Source organism: Bos grunniens, chromosome 6, assembly GCF_055505025.1.
Source record: "Bos grunniens cultivar Pamir isolate PY7600 chromosome 6, Bosgru_T2T1.0, whole genome shotgun sequence".
NCBI lineage: Eukaryota > Metazoa > Chordata > Mammalia > Artiodactyla > Bovidae > Bos > Bos grunniens.
In genome coordinates, this window is record NC_141170.1 from 45635054 (window position 1) to 45659023 (window position 23970).

At 38.8% G+C, this 23970-nt stretch overlaps 2 protein-coding genes and 1 long non-coding RNA gene across 25 annotated transcripts in view; 2 read left to right on the forward strand and 1 right to left on the reverse strand.

Moving 5' to 3' along the window:
- Window positions 1-22963, forward strand: part of LOC147370626 (serine protease inhibitor Kazal-type 2-like) — a 41493-nt gene extending 18530 nt beyond the window's left edge. For 5 of the 23 annotated variants that reach the window (XR_015165379.1, XR_015165369.1, XR_015165380.1 and 2 more), the window contains 3 exons: window positions 12333-12442; window positions 17930-18079; window positions 22659-22963. Coding sequence is in view for 7 of the 23 variants with exons in the window: in XM_086405614.1 (XP_086261740.1) it covers window positions 12333-12442; window positions 21626-21681; window positions 22659-22684 (192 nt within the window). In the remaining 16 variants the exon portion in view is untranslated. Of the gene's footprint in view, window positions 1-12332; window positions 12443-17929; window positions 18080-21625; window positions 21682-22658 lie in introns of all 23 variants that reach the window. The other 18 variants (XR_015165371.1, XM_086405614.1, XM_086405615.1 and 15 more) reach the window with 7 other exon arrangements.
- The window catches only part of LOC147370625 (RE1-silencing transcription factor-like), a 113359-nt gene that overhangs the window by 57487 nt on the left and 31902 nt on the right, over window positions 1-23970 (reverse strand). The gene's annotated exons all lie outside the window — the stretch shown is intronic.
- On the forward strand, window positions 19626-21580 carry LOC147370627 (uncharacterized). Its single transcript, XR_015165386.1, has 2 exons — window positions 19626-19726; window positions 21359-21580. It is a non-coding gene; the product is annotated as an uncharacterized LOC147370627 (long non-coding RNA).

Sequence of the window (23970 nt, forward strand, 5' to 3'; positions counted from 1 at the left end):
ACAATGTAAATTTTGGTTGAAAAAGGCTCAGTCCTTGGGACTTCCCTGGTGGTCCAGTAGCTAAGACTTAGAGCTACCAATGCAGGGGGCCAGGGTTTGATTCCTGGTCAGGGAAACGCATGCTGTAACTAAGAGGTTGCATGCCACAAACTAAAGATCCTACATGCCGCAACCTGGCACAACCAAATAAATAAATAATTTTTAAAAAGAAAGGAAACAGCTCAGACCTTGGGAGCCTCAGGGCTTTGTTTCCTTTGATGATTCAGAAGGTCCTGGGCCTAATAATTATACGTTGTACTAAACATTTTATGTATATTAATAAATTAGATTGTGTGAAAGTAAGGAAGACCAACCAAATGAGAACAAGAAAAAGGAGTTATTCAACATGTACCCCAGTGTTCATTGCAGCACTATTTACAATAGCAATGGCACCCCACTCCAGTACTCTTGCCTGGAAAATCCCATGGACAGAGGAGCCTGGTAGGCTGCAGTCCATGGGGTCACTAAGAGTCGGGCACGACTGAGCGACTTCACTTTTCACTTTCGTGCATTGGAGAAGGAAATGGCAACCCACTCCAGTGTTCTTGCCTGGAGAATCCCAGGGACGCGGGAGCCTGGTGGCCTGCTGTCTCTGGGGTCGCACAGAGTCAGACACAACTGAAGCGACTTAGCAGCAGCAAGACATGGAAGCAGTCTAAATGTCCACTGACAGATGAATGAAAAAATAAGATTACATACACACACATACAAACACAGAGGAATATTGCTCAGCCATAATAAAGAATAAAATAATGCCATTTGCAGCAATATGGATAGACATAGAGATTATCATATTAAGTGAAGTAAGTCAGAGAAAGACAAATATCATGTGATATCATTTAAATGTGAATCTAAACTATGACACAAGTTAACCTATCAATGAAACAGAAACAGACTCAGATGTGGAGAACAGACTTGTGGTTGCCAAGTGGGAGGCAGAGGGAAGGATAAATTAGGAATTTGGGATTAACATATACACACTACTATATATATAACAGATAAACAAGAAGGACCTGCTGTATAGCATGGGGAACTATATTCAATGTCTACTAGTGATCTATAATGGAAAAGAATCTAGAAAAGAATCACTTTGCTGTACACTGAAACTAATATAACATTGTAAATAACTATATGTCAATTATCTTAAAAAGTTAGTTAAAAAAAAGAGCTAGTTATTCAGAGCTTGATGTAGCAAGTGAGTCAGTCATGTCACTTGTGTTTTAGCTGAGACTCAAAGGCAGAGGAGTGGGAAAGCTTTATAATGGGAAAAAGGGAAGGAAGGCATCAGGTGTGCCCTGATTGAGGCTGTTGGCATGGGGAGGCTGGAGGTGGGAAACTAAAGGCAGGCATAGTATGTGAATGATTCAGAAGGCATATTTGGCTTTCTCTAATTGGGCCTAAGTTGGAAGCAGGGGTAAAATTTAGGGAAAATATCAGTTGTTAATCAAGCCTTGGCAGTTGTGGGCCAACTGTTACATAGCTTACTGTTTGACTACCTGGATATCACTAGAGATAGCTGTCTGATTTCTTATAAGTCTGATTCACAGCATGTTGGCTTCCTGGACTGGTTATTCTAAATAATGGGTTGGTTTCCTGGCTAGCTTGCTAAGGTTTTGGGTGATAGTTCTATTTTAATATTTGGTCTGACACTGTCCATTTTTACATGCAATCTCTGTTCTCACAATAAATAGAGATGATTATTTTACATACGTGAATATTGATCTCAGTGGGTAAGGTAACTTTGAGTATTCATGTCAGTGCAGACCATTTCCAGGAAACCTTACCACCCTGTTTTCTTCCTCCAAAGTAGACATAAATGCACTTTCTCTTTGTTTCCATTCACACTATACTGCATCATCATCATTACCATACTAGTGTAGGGGAGGAAAAAAATCTTCCCTCTACCCTTCTAAGTTTTCAGCTGGGGCCTATACAACAAAGGAGAGATTAACCAGAGAAAAATAAACAAATGTTTATTAACAAGTGTATTGTGCATACACATGGGAGTACTAAGAAATGTGTAACTCAAAGAGGTTAGAAATCTGCCTTATCTTGCATATTTAACAGAAAGCAATACATTTGTGAAAGATACACCCAACTTTATGCAGAGTTCCAGAGAATAGCAAGGAAAGATAAGAAGGCCTTCTTAAAATGAGCAATCCAAAGAAATAAAGGGAAACAAAAGAATAGGTAAGACTAGAGATTTCTTCAAGAAAATCAGAGCTATCAGGGAAATATTTCATGCAAGGATGGGGATGATAAAGGACAGAAATGGTAAGGACCTAACAAGCAGAGGAGATTAAGAAAAGGTAGCAAGAATACACAGAAGAACTATACCAAAAAATTTTAATGAGCCAGATAACCACAATGGTGTGATCACTCACCTAGAGCCAGACTGGAGTGTGAGTGAGGTCAAGTGTGTCTTAGGAAGCACTACTATGAACAAAGCTAGTGGAGGTGATGGAATTCCAGCTGTCCTAAACTATGATGCTGTTAAAGTGCTGCACTCAGTAGGTCAGCAAATTTAGAATACCCAGTCTTGGACATAGTGTTTCCAAGCTAGGACTGGAAAAGGTCAGTTTTCATTCCAATCCCAAAGAAGGGCAATACCAAAGAATATTCCAACTACTGTACAATAGCACTTATTTCAGATGCTAACAAGGTAATGCTCAAAATCCTTCAAGATTGGCTTCAGCAGTACATGAACCAAGAACTTCCAGATGTACAAGTTGGGTTTAGAAAAGGTAGAGGAACCAGAGTTCAAATTGCCAACATTCGTTGGCTCATGAAGAAAGCAAGGGAGTTTCAAAAAACTTCTGCCTCATTGACTACACTAAAGCCTTTGACTGTGTGGATCACAACAAACCAAGGAAAATTCTTAGAGATGGGAGTTCCAGACCACCTTACCTGTCTCCTGAGAAACCTGCATATGGGTCAAGAAGCAACAGTTAGAACTGGAAATGGAACAACTGACTGGTTCCAAATTGGGAAAGGAGTATGTAAAGGCTGTATATTGTTACCCTGCTTATTTAACTTATATGCAGAGTATATCATGTGGAATGCCAGGCTGGATGACTCACAAACTGTAATCAAGATTGCTGGGAAAATATCAGCAACCTCAGATATGAGATGCTACCACTCCAATGTGAAGAGAAACTAAAGATCCTTTTGATGAGGGTGAAAGAGGAAAGTAAAAAAGCCAGCTTAGAACTCAACATTCAAAAAACTAAGATCATGGCATCTGGTCTCATCTCTTCATGACGAATAGAAGGGGAAAAAGTGGAAGCAGTGACAGGTTTTATTTTCTTGGGCTCCAAAATCACTGTGGCGGGGACTGCAGCCATGAAATCAAAAGATGCTTGTTCCTTGGAAGGAAAGCTGACAAATCTAGCCAGCGTGTTAAAAGCAGGGACATCACTTTGCCAACAAAGGTCCATATAGTCAAACCTATGGTTATTCCAGTACAGATGTGAGAGTAGGATCATAAAGAAAATGCCAAAAGAATTGATGCTTTCAAATTGTGGTGCTGGAGAAGACTGTTAAGAGTCCCTTGGACAACAAGGAGATCAAACCAGTAAATCCTAAAGGAAATCAATGCTGAATATTCATTGGAAGGACTGTTCCTGAACCTGAAGTTCCAATATTTTGGCCATCTGATGCAAAAAGCTGACTCTTTGCAAAAGACCTTGATGCTGGGAAAGATTGAAGACAAAAGGAGAAGGAAGCGGCAGAGGATGAGATGGTTAGGTAGCATCTTCGACTCAGTGGACATGAATTTAAGCAAGCTCTGGGAGACAGTGAAGGACAGCAGAGACTGGCATGCTATAGTTCATGAGGTTGCAAAGAGTTAGACATAACTTAGGGACTGAATAACAACATTTGTAGATAAATGACAGGACAAAGGAAAATTGTTTTAGGCTTCCAAGAGTGGCAAACAGTAGGAAGATAAATAATGGGAGGAAACTAATGGAATAAAGTTTGTTTGCAGGTTCCTTAGGTGCCATTTCTGGGCTGATAAGAAACCAGAATCATTTCCAGTAAATGAGAATTTATATTCTGCCTTTAGGCAGAAAAAGGGAAGTCAAAACTGCATATTGACTGCCTTTAGCTCCAAGTAATGTTTATGTCAAGGAGTCATATTTTGAGATGACATAGCCTGGCTTTCTTTCAATAGTAAAGGATACCAATCAGTGTTCTAAATTCTTTATATGGAGTCACTCACTTAATCTTTTACAGCACAGACTGTGGGTACCATTCTTATCTCTCTGGCCAAGGTCACATGGAAATGGTGGAACTGTAGTTCCAACCTAGGCATCTGACTCCAGATCCAGTGCTTTTAATTACCCAATCATAGCAATGAATTGTAATTGTCTGTCTCCCCCTAGTAAGCTGTATATTTTGTGATGTCTTATTGTTTGGTGCCAAATTTTCAACATTTAATGGGTACCTGTCAGGAAGCATTTAACAGGAGGCTTCCTGTGTGCTGTTTTGGATCTGTCATGAATCCTCTGTTCCTTATCAATTCCTGAATGTTCAGGAATTAAGAGGAGTGGCAAACCACTCCCAGGGTTGAGGAATGCATGCATTTCCTTCGTTAGTTTTTCCATAAGGTGATAAGTAACTATTTACGACCCTCTTCCTTTTTATGAACCATAGGGTAAAAGTGATTATTTACAACCCTCTCTCTTTGATATGGATTGCCTTATGTTTCCTTGATAATTTGTAAGTCTGGACTTTTGATCTTTATCTTTGCTGAACAAAGCTACCTTGTAAGACAGTATATATACCCACACTATGTTGAATAAACAGAGAAGGCAATGGCACCCCACTCCAGTACTCTTGCCTGGAAAATCCCATGGACAGAGGAGCCTGGTAGGCTGCAGTCCATGGGGTCGCTAAGAGTTGGATACCACTGAGCAACTTCACTTTCCCTTTTCACTTTCATGCACTGGAGAAGGAAATGGCAACCCACTCCAGTGTTCTTGCCTGGAGAATCCCAGGGACAGGGGAGTCTGGTGGGCTGCCGTCTATGGGGTTGCACAGAGTCGGACATGACTGAAGTGACTTAGCAGTAGCATGTTGAATAAAACACTCTTGTTCCATCAGAGCTTGGGTCCCCGTGTCTTTCTTTTTCTCTCTCTCAGGCTAATTCTTTGGAGTGCAGAAGCCCACTGAGCTCACTTTCTTGCCTGGGCTTGCAAGACGCTTGTGAGAGGGTGCCCTGTGCCTACGTGAAGCAGTGCAAGCCCCGTGTCAAGGGCTTTATTGGTTTTCTGCATAAACCAAGGAATATCGGCCTCTTTCTCTCTTTTATTTCTTGTCATCGACTCTGGACCACCAGGTTCCGGTCCATTAAAGGACCTCAACAAGTGGCGCCCAGAACAGGGGCCTGGTATACATGGCATATTCAGACAGAGTGACCCAAGGACCTATTGAGGTCAGTAAGTACTAAGACATGGGTCAAATGGCTGGAAAGCCCCATCACTTTTCTATTTTACTTCATCACTTAAAGTTCAAGGACTTTCAGTTTCACACCGGCAAATAGAGGCTTGCCTTCAGACAGTGGTTGAATGTAACCCTTGGTTCCCTAATGAAGGTAGTTTTGATTTAGAAATTTGGCACCGGGTCAAAGAGAATGTTGAACGAGCTGCCAGACAGGGAAAAAATATTCCGATAGATTTCTGGCCCCTATGGGCTCTTGTTAAAGCTGTGATTCTGCCATTTCAAGGTAATTCTAGCCCTCCTGATATTCGACATCAGGCAGAACACTTATTACATAAATATGAATTAGATGATGAAACCTTACAAAAGGCCCAATTAGAACAACATAAAATATTTTAGAATTTTCCTACAAGCCCTGCCCCAGTTGCTCCAAGCACTCCTCCCCTACCAGCGGGCACAAATCCCAAAGTCTCTCCCTTGCTAGAACCTAATGATTCTGGCAACGACTCCCCTAAGACACCTTTTGACATTAAAACTGACAACACCTTTCTGAATAACAATAATAAGTTTTTACCACATTCCCTTAATTGTAAGAATTTGCTACCTACTCACTCTCCTTCAAGACAGAGGCTCTCTGAATTGCTGGCTTTGCAATCACAAGTCTCTGAAGCTGATGGTTTCTCCGCCTTTCCAGTTTTTAGAAATCCTGATGCTCAAGGGCACATAATACCTCAATATGAGGGTATTAACTTTTATCACATGCAACAAATTAAAAAATCTATAACTGTATGGCCCACATTCACCTTTTACTAAAGTACTTCTAAATTCTATAACATCCTCTATTGGAAATTTTATTCCCCATCATTGGCGAACTTTAATAAAAGGTCTCATTAAACCAGGAGAATATCTTCAATGGATAATGTGGTTTCATGATATAGCCAGAGATCATGCTAACAAATACTCGAGCTGGTGCGCCCCAAAATCAAATTACTTTTGAGATGCTAACTGGTACAGGACAATTTGACTCTGTAGAAGCTCAAATACAGTGCCCTCCTTTGTTACATGGACAATTAAAAACAGTGACCCTTGAAGCTTGGGATTGAATTACTCCTCAAGGGGAGCCTACAGGTAGCTACACTAAAATATTGCAAGGACCTAATGAAACGTATGCTAATTTTTTAGCTAGATTAGAAACTGTTATTTCTCATACTGTAATTGGAGAAAAAGCCAAAAGGCAACTAGAGAAATTGCTTGCTTATGAAAATGCAAATCAGGAATGTCAAAAGGCTAATAGCTCCAATTCGTGAGACAGGGATTATTATTGATTATTTGAAGGCTTGTCGAAGTCTAGGATCAGAAACTCAAAAGATGCAAATGCTAGCTGAAACAATGGTTGCTGCCTTAAGGAAGGGAAATGAAGGAACTTTACATGTGGAGATAAGAACCATTTAAAAAGGGACTGCCCTTTCTAAGAAAGCTAATAAAAAACCTCCAAAAATCTGCCCTTGCTGCTGTAGAGGAATGCATTGGGCCAATGCATTAGATTTAGATGTAAATCTAAATTTGACATTGAAGGGAAAACTATTCTGGGAAACTCCAAGCAGGGGACCCCCCAGGTCCCCTTCAACAAAAACCAGGGGCAAATTCCATCTTCTCCCTCAAACTCTCAACATCCGGCAGTGCTGCCGTCAATATACCAGCCCTAAATGACTTTCTCCTTTACCCTCAAGCAGTCCCCTCTAGAATACCTACCGGACTTTTTGGACCCCAGCCCCCACAAACCTTTGGTCTTTTACTTGGCCGATCTAGTTTGACTTCTAAAGGAATTACTGTCCACCCTGGAGTAATTGATTCAGATTATAAAGGAGAAATTCAAATTATGATGCCATCTCAGATTTTATTGCAATTCAAAAAAGGGGATAAAATTGCTCAATTACTTCTTTTACCTTACATTTCTATTAACTCCTCTAATGATGTACGGACAGGTGGATTCAGCAGTACAGATCAAAAACAGTCCTTCTGGACATCATTAGTATCTGAATTTGCCCGACTCACTATAAATATCAAAATTAATGGTAAAAGATTTTCTGGTCTCCTTGACACTGGCTCTGATATTACTATTATTTCCAAACATTATGGCCCAAATCCTGGCCTGTACAAAAAATTTCTTGCCAAATTGCAGGGATTTCTCAAACCAAAGTACAAGAGGTTTATCAGAGTACTCAGATTTATCCATGTGAGGGACCAGAAGGCCAACCTGCAACATTAAGACCTTATGTGATAGATGCACCCCTTAATCTAATAGGAAGGGACTTACTTTTGCAATGGCAAACTCAGATATACATTCCACATTTTTCCTAGGGGCCACTGCTCATTTAACAAACGATACAATTATTAAAATAACTTGAAAGAATGACGAGCCTATTTAGACAGAGCAGTGGCCCCTCATGAAAGAGAAATTACAGGTGGCTAAGGAACTTATAGATACACAACTAGAATTAAAGCATATTGAAGAATCTTGTTCTCCTTGGAACTCTCCTATTTTTGTTATAAAAAAGAAATCTAACAAATGACGTCTCCTAACAGACCTTAGAAAAGTTAATGCATCTATGAAACCTATGGGTGCATTACAACCAGGAATCCCATCACCTACCATTATTCCTCAAAATTGGGACATTATCATCATTGATTTACAAGATTGCTTTTTTAATATACCTTTATACCCTTTAGACTGAGAGAGATTCGCTTTCTCTCTCCCTTATCCTAGTCATATCGGACCTCATAAATGGTACCAATGGACTGTACTGCCACAAGGGATGATGAATTCTCCCACCATAGCTCAACTATGCTTAAAAACTCTGGATTAATCATTGCCCCTGAAAAAATTCAAACCTCTACACCCTACCATTACTTGGGGTTTGTTGTTGATAGACAACATATTACTCCCCAACTAACTCAGATCCGTACTGAAAAATTATCAACCTTAAATGATTTCCAAAAGCTCTTAGGTGATATAAACTGGATTAGACCTTCTTTAACTGATTTCCAAAAGCTCTTAGGTGATATAAATTGGATTAGACCTTCTTTAGGAATTGCTAGTGGAGAAGGAAATGGCAACCCACTCCAGTGTTCTTGCCTGGAGAATCCCAGGGATGGCAGAGCCTGGTGGAGCTGCCGTCTATGGGGTCACACAGAGTCAGACATGACTGAAGCGACTTAGCAGCAGGCATTGCTAATTATCAACTGAATACCCTATTTAATACTTTAAAAGGAAATCTTTGAAAACTTTTTTAAATGTCTGCCCTCTTCCACTAATTTGGAAACTTTAGCTGAACAACTAGCTGATCAATTATCTGGGCTAGACCCACGAGGATGGTTTCAAAATATTACCCACAGCATCAGGTCTGGAACTGTAACTTTGGTGATTGTCTTGGTAATTATATTTGTTGTTTATCATTGCCTTTCTAGAAGGTTGGTTACTACTAAACAAACTCAATTGGTCAGGACCTTTTTTACAAATATAATAAAAGAGGGGGAATTGTCAGGAAGCATTTAACAGGAGGCTTCCTGTGTGCTGTTTTGGATCTGTCATGAATCCTCTGTTCCTTATCAATTCCTGAATATTCAGGAATTAAGAGGAGTGGCAAACCGCTCTTGGGGCTGAGGAATGCATGCATTTCCTTCGTTAGTTTTTTCATACGGTGATAAGTAACTATTTATGACCCTCTTCCTTTTTATGAACCATATGGTTAAAGTGATTATTTACAACTCTCTCTCTTTGATGTGGATTGCCTTGATAATTTGTAAGTCTGGACTTTTGATCTTTATCTTTGCTGAACAAAGCTACCTTGTAAGACAGTATATACCCATACTATGTTGAATAAAACACCCTTGTTCCATCAGAGCTTGGGTCCCCGTGTCTTTCTCTCTTTCTCTCTCTCTCAGGCTAATTCTTTGGAGCGCAGAAGCCCACTGAGCTCACTTTCTTGCCTGGGCTTGCAAGACCCTCGCAAGAGGGTGCCCTGTGCCTACGTGAAGCAGCGCAAGCCCCATGTCAAGGGCTTTATTGGTTTTCTGCATAAACCAAGGAATATCTGCCTCTTTCTTTCTCTTTTTTATTTTCTTATCTTCAACTCCAGACCACGAGGTTCCAGTCCATTAAAGGACCTCAATAGGTACCCAATAATATTTTTGCTCAGATGACTCAGTTTTTCCTGGGTTTGAATTTCTTTCAGAAAATGGGGATAATAACAGTGAAAATTCACTCTGCCATCCTCCATTTAAGCAACTCACAAATGACCCTGTCCTTTCTCTCTGAATAATTTCCACAGGAGACTGATCACTGACTGGTTGTAGATTAGTATCTTGTATGACTCCTCTCTTATAAAGTGGACTATTTCCCATCAGTGGAGTTATATTTTTCACCAAGACTCAAGTGGCTGTGTTCAAAAGCCCCTTATGAGAGTTTCCAGTCTTATTTTAATTAAAAATGTAAAGACAGTATAAACATGATTATAAAGAAATAAAGCCATTTATATGAGAACTGTGTCAAATACTTTTGAGACTTGCTAAAAGACAAATTCTAAAACAAAATAATTGCTCTTGAATTAGGTGTAGGTAAAACAATAGTAAATAATTGGGGAATTGTTTTTTAATTGTACATTGCCTTGTTGTAACAATGTCTCTAAATTCTTGCCATATTTAAAAGTGGGTAGTTTTACCCCCAGGAGATATGTAGACTGTCATTTTGATTGTCATGACCAGGGAGTTGTTGCTGGCATCTAGTAGATAAAGAACAAAGACAATACTAAACATCCTACAATGTACAGGACAACCTCACACAGCAAAGAATTATCTGGTCCAAAATATGAGTGCAGTTGAGAAATCCCTTCTAAACAAAACAAAACAAGAAATCGTAGGTGATTTATTATGGGTATGATTTTTGCAGTGATAGCACATAGAACTCAATTAGTTGAAACATTAATAGGAAAAGTCTTACTTAGGTCTGGTGTCAGGTAGGATTAGATTCAGTTGCAAGTAGCATGGATTCAAAATAACAGCTCACAGAGCTGCCATCGTAGGATGTGGCTTTTATCATCCTGGTCTGTATAGGGGAGGGTTTCATGCACCCAGGAACAGGATAGAGGAATGGACAAAGGAGACTAAAAATTAGGAGAAGCAGAGGACAGGCTCAATTTTCCTTTAAAGGAGATCCTCGGAAGCTACTACACAATAATCCCATTTGTATCCAGTCAGCCTAATCTTGATCATGTGGTCATACCTAGCTGCAAGGGAGGTTCTCTTAGTGTAAGTAGTATTACCCCTGGCCATGTGCCTTGTGTCATACATCAAAAAGATTGGCAATCCTATTTTCTGTTTTAAGAGAAAATGCTTAGGGTATGTATTTTTTGTTATTGTTTCCCTGCTTTAATTGACTTTTTCAATAAAATGACCAATTACCAGTTGTCCCAATCTCACTGGGAAAAGGGTTTCTAGTCTCCTGTGGAAGCTGTCCTGGAAGCCATCATCTTAGTGAGCCTAGAGCGGGAAGAACACATCAGGCTCCTAGAAGGAGATAGAATCCTGAACAGAGGATGGAAAGGGTTAAAAGTTTTTCTTTAGTTCAGAGTTTGGCCAATGCCCTATCCTACTTAGGTCTCTATGAATCCATATAATATGAAGAAAAAGGTATATTTCATTTATTCAGAATACTAAACACTTGTTCTGAAGTGAGGAAAGAGGATCACTATTACTAAAACAAAACAAATACAGCAGGTCATATATTCAACCTGTTTTTAAAGTGAGCCTCTGCATGGTGGTCACACGACCACTGTGACCAGTTCTAGTCTTGGTCCTGCTGGAGACTAGAGGTTATGAGCAAGACATATTACCTCTCTGGCCTCCAGTCCATTGAATCTGAGGGTTGAGTTCCATGATCCAATGTCAGTTTGTAAGGGCTGCTGTAATAAAGTCACAAACTGAGTAACTTGAACAACAGAATGGGTTGTCTCACAGTTCTCAAGGCTGAATGTCCAAACTCAAGGTGTCAGCAGGGTTTGTTCCTTCTAAGGGCTGGGAAGGAGAATCTTCCTTCCATTCCCCTCTCCCAGTATCTGGTAGTCTCAGGCATTCCTTGTCTTGTAAATGTCATTCTCTTGGTGTCTTCACATGATTTTCCCTGAGTGTGTGACTCTGTTTCCAAACTTTCCCTTTTATAAGAACACCAGTCATATAGATTAGGACCCACTCTCCTAAACTTATTTTAACATAATTTCCTATATAAAGACCCTAATTCCACATAAGGTCACGTTCTGAGGTGCTAGGGGTTAGGACTTTAACACATCTCTCTGGGTGGACACAGTTAAACCCATAACAACCCCAAAGGTCTAATTCTGAACATACTACTTTCTTTAATGATGTTTTTCAAATGCCAGTATATTAAAAGTCCAGAGAAAAAGATTCCTGAGCATGTCTTGGTGTTATGCCAAGGGATTAGGTAGAATGGAACAGGTCATTCTCATGTAGGTGGTAGTGAAGAGCAAATTATGAAGCTGGAGGATAGATAGTTAAGTAGATTTGATGGCAAGTCTTGGACTTTCATGTTAAAAATCAGCCATATTGAACCTTCCTTTGAGGTCCTTTTCTTACATAGCAGATATTGATCCATTGCTTCAACACTGCATCTGATTTTTGTATTAGAAAAAACATATTTTTATTTGGGAAAAAAATCTTTTTGTAAGATATTTCCAGGAAATCTAGGGAAACTTAGGGCTTTGTCCTCCTCTAAACTGCTGTATGATGAGAATATCTCAAGTTATTCTCCAATTTCTGTCTTCCTTTCTCTTTTCTAGCCAAACTGCGATCAGTATAAATTACCAGGATGTCCCAGGGACTTTAGCCCTGTGTGTGGAAGTGACATGTCCACTTATCCCAATGAGTGTATTCTGTGCATGAAAATCAGGTAACAATTTATAATATAAACTAGGTGCATTTTCTTTAGTTCTTCTCTTGCATTTTGATTACTTAGCAAGTTGTGACTCTTCTTGGACATAAGAATCAAATGTGACATAAGTAGCTCTGTTTTAAGACTGACATTTAAAAAGACCCAGAATCTTTCAGTGTATTTTCTAGGTCAAGGTTAGAAAAAGAAGTGTGTGATCAATCAATTATAAATGAGATAATTAAGTAATGTACTATCCAGGGATGGGTAGTTTCCCAAAATTTATTGAGGATTGTAGCAGTGGTGCTGCTTGCAGCCCCATCATTCAAGTCTGTGCTGAGCACCAAGAAAGAAGACCTGGGTCTGTCATCTAGGGTTATGATTCAGTGTGTTTTCAGAGGAATGAAAGAAGACAAGGGAAGGAATTATAGCTATTTCTGGGTTTTGAGGCAGATTATGGAACTGAGGCGCTGCTATGTAAAAAACCCTAGCCCATTATCAATTCCACCCATCCTGGCATAGCAGGAAAGGGAGCAGGGATATCCCAGGCCATCAAGAATGCTTTGTCCCTCAGGAGACAGGATGGCAAAGTGGTAGGACTTAAGCACATGTCCTCTCATGAAAACACCAAAATCACAACTAACTGCTGAACAACCACTGACAGAAAAAACTGGAGCCTACCAAAAAGATATTCTACATTTAAAGATAAAGAAGAAGCCACAACAAGATAGTAGCAGGCATGCTTTCATGATATAATCAGATCTCATACCCTCCAAATGGGTGACCTGCAAACTGAAAAATAGTTATATTGCAGAGGTTCTCCCACAGGAATGAGAGTTTGAGCCTCATGTCAAGATCTGCAGCCTGGGGAGTCCAGCATTGAGACGAGGAGATTCAAGAGCATCTGGCCTTGAAGGTCAGCAAGACTTGCGTGGAGGAGCTCCACAGGACTGGAGGAACAGACTCCACTCTTGGAGAGAACACAAAGGTTTCACATATATTGAGTCTTAGGGCAAAGCAATGACTCCATAGGAGCCTGAGCTGACATACCTGTGGGTCTGGGATGGTCTCCTGGGGAGGCAGGGATCAGCTGTGGCTCACTGGGGAACAAGGACACTGGTGGCAGAGACTTCATGGAACATTCATTGGCATGAGCTCTCCTAGAAATCACCATTTTGGCAAAAATTCCTGGCCCCACCCAATAGCTGGCAGCCCCACCCATCAGCAGACAAGGTGCTTAAAGTTGTCCTGTGCCAACATCTGCCTATAAATAGACCCCTTGACACAGCCGGTCTACCAGAGGGACAAGACCCAACTCCACCTACCAGTGGGTAGGTACCAGTTCCTCCCACTAGAAAGCCTGCACAAGCCCCTGGATCAACCTCATCTACCAGGAAACAGACATTAGAAGCAAGAACTCCAGTTCTGCAACCTGAGGGATAGAGACCACAAATACGGGTAGTTAGACAAAATAAAATAGGAGAGAAATAGGTTTCAGATGCAGAAACGAGATGAAACCCCAGAGAAACAACTAAGTGAAAGGCAGAGAGAGGCAATCTGCCTGAAAAGGGATTCAGAATAATGATAGTAAAGATGATCCAAGATCTCAGAAAAAGAATGGAAGCATAGATGAGAAGACATAAGAAATGTTTAATGGAGAGCTAGAAGATTTAAAGAACAAACAAACAGAGATGAATGATACAATAAGTGAAATGAAAAATGCACTAGAAGGAATCAATAGCAGAATAAATAAAGCAGAAGAACAAATAAATGAGCTGGAAGACATACTGGTAGAAAATACTCCTGCAGAACAGAATAAAGAAGAATGAAAAGAAATGAGACTGTCTAAGAGACCTCTGTGACAATATTAAATGCACAAATATTTTGCATTATAGGGGTCCTAGAAGGAGAAGAGAGAGAGAAAGGGCCTGAGAAAATACTTGAAGAGATAATAACCAGAAATTTCCCTAACATGGGAAAGGAAACACTCATTTAAGTCCAGGAAGTGCAGAGAGCCCCATACTAGATAAACACAAGGGAGGATATGCCAAGACACATATAAATCAAACTGATAAAAATTAAAGACAGAGGAAATAAAGGAATAAAGAGCATAAACAAAACGAGAAAAGCAACAAATGACATACAAGGGTATCCCCATAAGATTATCAGTTGATTTTTTTCAGCAAAAACTATCCAGGCCAGAAGGGAGTATGTATTTAAAGTGATGAAAGGGGAAAACCTAGGACCAAGAATATTCTACCCAGCAAGGCTCTTATTCAGATCTGACAGAGAGACCAAAAGCTTTATAGGTAAGCAAAAGCTAAGATAATTCAGTGCCACCAAACCAGTTTTACCACAAATACTAAAGGAACTTCTCTAGATGAGAAAGAAAAGGCCACAACTAGAAACAAGAAAATTACCAATGACAAAGCTCACCAATAAAGGCAAACACACAGTAAAGGTAGAAAATCATCTACACACAAACATAAAGTCAAAACAGCAACTGTGAGAAGAGGAGAGTACAAATGCAGGATACTGGAAATGTATTTGAAATTAAGAGACCAGCACCTTAAAACAATCTTGTATATATCTCTATCTATCTATCTATATAGACTGATATATAAAACCTCATATAAACACAAACCAAAAATCTACACACACAGAAAAAAGCAATCCAAATACAACTCAAAAGAGAACAAAAGGGAAGGGAAGAAAAAAGACCAAAAAAAAACAAACCCAAAACAATTAACAAAATGGCAATAAGACCATACATATAGATAACTGGCCACCTGATGCAAAGAACTGACTCACTGGAAAAGACCCTGACACTGGGAAAGATTGAAGGTGGGAGGAGAAGGGAACAACAGAGGATGAGATGGTTGGATGGCATCACTGACTCGATGGACATGAGTTTGAGAAAGCTCTGGGAGTTGATGATGGACAGGGCCTAGCATGCTGCAGTCCAAGGGGTTGCAAAGAGTCAGACATGACTGAGTGACTGAACTGAACTGATAGATAATTAGCTTAAATGTAAATGGATTAAATGCTCCAACCATAAGACATAGACTGGTGGAATGGATTTAAAAAAAAGTGCCATATACATGCTACTAGAGACTCACTTCAGATACAAGAACACATACAGACTGTAAGGGAGGGTATGGAAAAAGGTATTTCATACAAATGGAAAGCAAAGGAAAGCTCGAGTAGCAGTACTTATGTAAGACAAAATAGATTGTAAAATAAAGACTGTTCAAAGAGACAAAGAAGGACACTACATAATGATCAAGGGATCAATCCAAGAAGACATAACATCTGTAAATATATATGTATCCAACATAGGAGCACCTCAATATATAAAGCAAATGCTTATAGCCATAAAAAGAGAAAAGGGAGTTGGAGAAAAGTTCCACCTACACTGTTGGTGGAAATGTAAATTGATACAGCCACTATGGAGTGTCCTCAAAAAACTAGAATAGAACTACTATATGATCCAGTAATCCCATTCCTGGGCATATATTTGGAGAAAACCATAATTTGAAAAGATACATGTACCCCTACGTTCACAGCAGCAATAGTTAAGACATGGAAGCAGCCTAAATAGCCCATCAACAGAGGAATGGATAAAGAAGATGTGGTATATATTCAGTACTACTCAGCCATAAAAAAAAAAATGAAATAATGCCATTTGCAGCAACATGGATGGACTGAGAGACACAGAAAAACAAATACCATGATATCACTTATATGTATAATCTTAAAAATGATACAAATGAACTTATCTATGAAACAGAAACAGACTCACGGACTTCAAAAACAAACTTATGGTTACCAAAAGGGAAAGGTGGGGGGCGGGATAAATTAGGAGTTTGGGATTAACATATGCACACCACTATATATAAAATGGCACCCCACTCCAGTACTCTTGCCTGGAAAATCCCATGGACAGAGGAGCCTGGTAGGCTGCAGTCCATGAGGTCGCTAAGAGTCGGACCCGACTGAACGACTTCACTTTCCTTTTCACTCTGAACGACTTCACTTTCCTTTTCACTCTCATGCATTAGAGAAGGAAATGGCAACCCACTCCAGTGTTCTTGCCTGGAGAATCCCAGGGACAGAGGAGCCTGGTAGGAGGCTGTCTATGGGGTCACACAGAGTCGGACACAACTGAAGTGACTTAGCAGTAGCAGCAGCATATATAAAATAGATAATTAACAAGACCTACTGTACAGCACAGGGAACTTCACTCAATATTCTATAATAACCTATATGGGAGAAATAATCTTAAAAAGAATGGATATATGTATAGGTATTATTTTGTAATAACCTAAAAGGAAAAAGAATCACTTTGCTGTACACCTGAGACTAAAACAACATTGTAAATCAATTATACTCCAACATAAAATAAAAATTAAATAAAACAAGAATATATTTAAGTAGTTAAACTCTGTGGCAGAATATTGTGTTTTTTTAAAGTCAGAAGGTATGTACAGGCAACCTACACACCCTGCACTATTAGCTGGAAAATAGGTCTTAATAACTCTATCTGGTAGAATGCTTAGTAATAAATATATTACATCTGATTCCCTTATTGTAAAACACTTGACCAGCTCATGTGACCTTGACTTCTTCTCCAGGTATGCTGGTTTGTATTTCAGGGGTCCATTCTCTGACCTCAGTCTTAAGTGAGTTACCTAGGTCTTCTCAAGAATGATTTCTTGGAAATGTTAACAGTTCCCTGTACCCTAGGGTTAGGAGAAAAATAGCAGAGTTGGGTTTTCACCCTCATTGTTTCCTAGATTTAGCTTTAAAAATGACTGTCACCCTGGAGAGAATATAATGTATAATGACATGGGTCTTTTTAATACAAACAGTGGGGCAGTTTCAATATGACAGATAATGTTTCAATATGGTGACCCCGGGCAGGCTACCCAAAAATGTGCCACAATAGCATATTAAGTATTGTGTATTAAAGTTGCTTAAGAAAGAGCCAGTGCATGAGGGATGCTTTGACCCTTCTGTCTCTCTCCCTGAAAGCAGGAAATTAATGTCAGGTGAAAGATGTTCTTCCTGCCTCTGAAGGTAGAAAAGAAAGTGAAGTCGCTCAGTCGTGTCCGACTCTTTGCAACCCCATAGACTGTAGCCTACCAGGCTCCTCCGTCCATGGGATTTTCCAGGCAAGAGTACTGGAGTGGGTTGCCATTTCCCACTCTTATATCAGAGATTGGGAATTTAAAGCTAAAAAGCCTGTATAAACAAAGTTTGTTACTTTTTAAATTTACTACCCCAAGCCAAAACTCTGTACAGATTCTTCACTTATTAAGTACCCAAAGCCTAAGTTTCTTTCTCTTATCAATTCCTCACAAATGTATTGCTTCTTTGTCTAAAAAGAATAAAAGCTGCCTGTTTTGGTCACTTATTAGGTCCCATTTCCATGAGACCTCTGTGCACTCTGAATAAAAATTTTTCTTTTTCTCCTGTTAATCTGTCTTGTGTCCATTTTATTATTAGTCTAGCCACAAGAACTCAAGAGGGTAGATGGAGAAATTTCTTCTACCCTGACAGTTGGTGAGCCAGGAGGAGCCTGGTTGGAACCCGCTTCCCACCCTGAGGCTACTGCAGCTGAGAGATCCTGGGCCCTCTGATAAAGACCAGCAGAAGGTAAGATTTCTTACCAACTCAGCTTCCTGGATCTCTCCCTGCAAGGTCTGGTGGAAAGGGAAGTTGGCAAGAGTTCCTTATTTCCTCTCTAAATTTAGATTAGCAGGAGAAAATATTTGTCGAGTTAGCTCCTTGTATTTATTAACTCTTGGAAATTCTTTTCTTCTCAGAGATGGTCACTGCTTTTTGTCTCTGTCTGTTGTGTTGTTTGCCATAAGAAGGAAGAACCATAGGGCAGCATGCAGGCACATGCCCTATAAGCCTGTTGTTTGAGCTGGCCTCACAGACTGGTGAGTTAATCGTTCTCACCAGACCTGCATCTACTTAAACAGACCTTCCTGTGGGTCTTCCATATAAAACCAGATGTGTTCTTCCATCTTGTTTTGTGTTCCAAGAGCTCTGCCATTTGAAAGGTGTATCTGGTGGTCAGTTGACTAGACAAGTTCTGAGACACAAAGTCAGTACTCTCTTTGTCCGGTCATACCAGCTCTCAGGGGCGTTTGTCATGGGGTCCCTATCCATAATGGGCTGTTGTTGTGTCAACTTTCATTGCCTTATTTTCTTAGACTAACAATGGGAGTGAACTTTCTAATCATGTGAGAGCTATATCCTTGGAAACACCTTTTTATCTTTTGTTAAGCCATAAAAAAGGCTTACTGGTTTGAGTCTATATTTGAAATTAATATAAAATCCTATTCATCAATGGACAAAGGATCCTTTTTTAAAAAAAATAATTTATTTTTAATTGGAGGATAATTGCTTTACAGTATTGTGTTGGTCTCTGCCATACACCAACATTAATCAGCCATAGGTCAAAAGATCCTTTAAGTAGGTTGTATTTAAGAGGAAAAAAATTTGAAAGCTCTCATCGTAAATAACTGTTACTTGGTACTTATGAGAAGAACACATTGAAAGGAAAAATAAACTATAATGGTGAGCCTTAGAGAATCCCTTATTAAGATGAAAAAACAGAAATTAGACTTAAAAGTAAGATCCAACATAAATTCCCTTTTAAAAAAAATCGCCCACCTCCTCTACAATTCCTCAGGCCCTCCTAGGAATAACCAGGAAGTAGATTAGCTGGAAGCTTAATACAAACAATTATCAAGGGCTAATAGAAACAATTTTTTTTTTGTCTTGCAAAACTACAAAATTAGAAATGCAACTGTAGAAACAAATCAAGACCCACTTGTTTTACCATTTCCAAAAGCTTACCCATTCCTCTTAAAATGCCTTCTAGATATTATAGAAGATCACAATATTGGAGCAAAACTGTCCTGTACTTTAAAAATTATTTTAAAATAATAATTACCCTAAGGCTTATAATAATAGATAAATATAATCCAAAACTCCTACAAGAAAACTGAACTTAAAAGGCCTTTTTTTGGCCTTAAAGGTTATAAATATTGTCATATCTTTGAAATGTAAACACAGCCCACCTTGCCTGAGATTAAGCCTCGATTGGCTGAATTGGTAGAACCTGAAACCGAAAAAGAAAAAGAAGGAAAGATGCCTTTTAAAACACAAACTGCTGAAAGGATCTCTTGCCCAAATTCGAGTAAATCACACCCCTCTACAACTGTTTGTCAAGGACAAATACAGAACTTAAGTCCTTCCCACAAATAACAAAAGATGTTAGCCATCTCCGTGAGTAAACTTGATTTTCTAAATTCTTCGGTAATTTAATTTACACCCTTAGAGTTTGGTAAGTTAAATGATGGGAGGTCATTGGATATCTGTATCATTTCCAAAAAAGAAATGTTGGAGCATGTGGGATCTTCGTTGCACCATGCGATCTTTCGTTGCAGTGCACAAACTCTCCAATTGCGGCACACGGGCTCTCTAGTTGTGGTGTTTGGACTCCAGAGCATGCAGGCTCATTAGCTGTGGACTTAGTCACTCTGTGGCCTGTGGGATCTTAGTTCCCCAACCAGGGATTGAACCCATGTCCCCTGCATTGCAAGGAGGATTCTTAACCACTGGACCACCAGGGAGGTCCCTCTTGTGCTTTATTGAAAAATTGTGCCATGAAGTGGCATTTATTTCTAGAAATTATGAAATGTACTTATGTTTGCCAAGTCACAAAATATGGTTCACAGTTGTTTCATTATTCCCCCCAAAAATTTAGATTTCAAAGGATTAATAATTCTAATTAATATATGCAGTTAAAGGTTCCAGAAATGAAAAAAAAGTATTAAGTATTTTGGGCTAAGAAAAGGTAAAGAGGTGCCTTTGTTAAGGAAAAGGAAAGAGATTTTGTCCTAAAGCAGGCTATTTCTAAATGTGAAAGAAAACAAGGGACAAATAAAATGAACATAGAAAATTGCAAAAGGTTTATGAAAAAATAATCTTAAGGAATTTTATGTGTGATCAGGACTAAGACTGGAATGAGTTTACTTAAGGAATATCAAAAGTAAACTGGTACAAAATTAAAATCTGGTGTTTATCTCTGTTAAAAAGTTTTCTTGTTCAAAAGTACAAAGTTCTCTTAGATTGTTGGTCTAGTCTTAATAAGAAATTGTAAAAGAAAAAAAGTTTTCTTTACCTTTAATATATCTGTCTAGAAAACCACATTCTATATTTTGTCTTTATCAGGTTTTTGATCACTTAGAAGACACCCACAAAAAAACTCCTAAGTCTTTTCAATATTAAAAGAACTAAAGCTTTTTACAACTATTTAGCTTTCTGTATTTGCCAGGGACGTGTTTGTCACTGATTATATGGATAGCTAAATATTGTTTCACAGTGACCAATAATCCTATTTGACTAAGTGTTTCAAAAATGTTTGATATTTTTGACAAACTCTGCAAAATTCCAAATGAACTCTTATTGAACTGGAAATGACTTTGGGGTTTTCCACAGGGCCCCTGGATACCTCAATCAAAAATTTATTTTCTGTACTTATAAAAGAGCTATCAAACTAATTAGGCTTCTTTTCTATGTTAAATTACATAGAAAGCATTTATCAAGTAAATGATAAATCTTCTTAGGTTGTATTGTATGGATAAATGTTATTAACCTAAATGTTCTAGAAAATAAATGAAATCCCTAAACTTTGGATATGTCATTATATGTTAGCCATAATTCTAGTTATTATCTTAAAATGATAAGTCTTAGAGATAACTGAATTTTCTTATCAATTCCATTATAATGAATCAGATCTTCAATAGTGGACATTTTAAAGTCATTTATCATTTACACACAGTTTACTGAACTGAACTGAACTCTCTTACTCAGATGCTTCTACAAAGGCTTTCTGCAAATATGTTTTATTTTCAGGGAAATTCATGGAAAGAAATCTAACAAATATCCTAGAATATAGGTGTCTGATGACTTTCAAATCATACCTGGATAAGAATTTACAGAACCCTAATGGAGAAACTGATGGCTTCAAAAATTTTTTAACAGATCAAGTGGAACAAGAATTCACTATGAGACTAAATAAACTGAGGAAGATAATTGTAATTTTTATTAAAATGAAACATTGCTGAGTTTTAAAAATGTTTTCTCCAGATTTAAGGAAATCTTTTTGTCTTTTGTAAGCAGCACTGAAACATTTCTTTTTCTCTCTGCTGGATCCCTTCAGAAGTTAGAAACTCTCAGTGAGTATTCTTTTTTCTTGGCAATATAGTTATTTGCATAAGTTCAGTAAGAATCTGCTTTTCTTACAACACAATTGGAAACATTAATTATAGTATCAGAGCTTTGACTGGAATGTCATATTGGTGAGAGACATGCATAGACTCAGATATGACCAGATAGCTTTGAGGAACTAAGGTTGACTTTATGGAGCCAATAAAGCCCTTTGGAAAAACAGCCTAGAATCTTACTTTCAGGTTTCCCAGCAGCCTTACCAGGTAAGTAAGGAAGGTCATTTCCTGGGACCTTTAGGAAACAGTGTACTTTGGAGTCTTGTGTGAAGAGAGGAATTCACCCAAATCTATATCTATTGCAAAGTCTGTTGGTGAATGCTTGGCTTGGCTTCTTATCCTTGAGAGGCTATTAAAAATTCAATCTGAAGTTCCTCATAAAACGTTCCAGCAAAGCAGATTTAAGAGAGTCTATGTGGTCAATCACTATTCTTGCTGTACTTATGTAAACAACCAGGCCAAGTTTATTGAATCTAGACTTATTTTATGAAAAAAGTAGTCTGATTTGGCCATCTTTGGTAATAATTGTAGAAAGAAAATTATCTTTCAGCAGAAACTATAATACACACTATAAAACAGATTTTAGTTCTGTTCATGGTCTTTGAGGTTTTTGTTATTTACTACCATAAGCAGAAACTGTTACAGATTCTTTACTAGTTTTAAGCAGCCAAAGCTTAAGTTTCTTTGTCCTCTTTAATTCCTCACAAATGTACTGTTTGTCTAAAAAGTAAAAAGTATAAAAGCTCTCTGCTTTGGTCACTTATTAAATCTCATTTCTATGAGACCTCCATGCACAAGAATTAAAATTGCTTTTCTTCCTGGGAATCTGTCTTGGGTTCATTTTATTTTTATTCCAGCCACAAGAACTCAGGACAGTTGCAGGGAGGGATTTAATAATAAATATGTTTTTATGGTTGTTCAATTTGCAGGGATGATGGTCATGATATTAAAATAATCCGAAGTGGACCATGCTGATGGAGCATTTCACAGAAGAGGAATTGGAGAAACCACCTTCCACTGCACACTAAATGAACTTCATTTCCCGCTTTTCTCTTTTCCTGTATTTCTTTGCATGAGATTTTCTGAGATGAGTTGTGTAGGAGGGCAGTGACTGATAAAACAACTACAAAATCCTCGTTTTTGGCTTTTGTCATTTTAGTTAAGCTTATTGCCCAGATGACCTATGCATTGCTTTATTTAGTTGGAATAAAATCAGTACTGTATTTAATCACCACTGTTCACTATCGACTATCCATTCTTACTCAGCAGCCTCAGGTGGATCTTTTCCTCTCAAGCAAGGGTGAATTTCACAAGGGAGAAGTGGAGTCATTTTCGAGAGGGCAAGGTTTATTCTTCCTCATTCCTCTAAATCTTGAAAGTACAATGTATGTGTAGCTGGTACAGCATTCTGCACAGATCAAATAATATGATAGACTGGAGCTGACTTTAGCCAGAGTTGGTAAAGTCAAAGAATCATCACAAGATACAAAATACAAAAAGTAAATCTCCTTTAAGCACAATTTTCCTTAAGGGTTAATGCAAGAAATTGCTTTTTCCTTTCTTTGAGAGCAATGATTCTCAACCCTGGGTGAATTTTCCCCAGAGGACCTTTGGAACTATACAGGCATTTTGGGTGTCACAGCTTGAATGGTAGATGATCCTGACATCTAGTGGGCAGAAGCCAGGGATGCTACCAAACACATCCAGCTCCCACAACAAAGAAATTTTCCCTCCAAAATGTCAGTTGTTCAGTTGCTAACTTATGGCCGACTCTTTGCAACCCCATGGACTGCAGCACACCAGGCTTCCCTGTCCTTATCTCCCAGAGTTTGCTCAAACTCATGCCCATTGAGTCGGTGATGCCATCCAACCATCTCATCCTTTGTCGTCCCCTTCACTGGCCTTCAATCTTTCCCAGCATCGGGGCCTTTCCAATGAGTTGGCTCTTCACGTCAGGTGACCAAAGTATTGGAACTTCAGCTTTAGCATTAGTCCTTCCAATGAGTATTCACGGTTGATTTCCTTTAGGATTGACTGGTTTGATCTCCTTGTGGTCCAAGGGACTCTCAAGAGTCTTCTCCAGTACCACAATTCAAAAGCATCAATTCTTTGGCACTCAGCCTTCTTTATGGTCCAATTCTCACATCCATACATGACTACTGGAAAAACCATAGCTTTGGCTAAAGGGATCTTTGTCAGTAAAATAATATCTCTGCTTTTCAATATGTTGTCTAGGTTTGT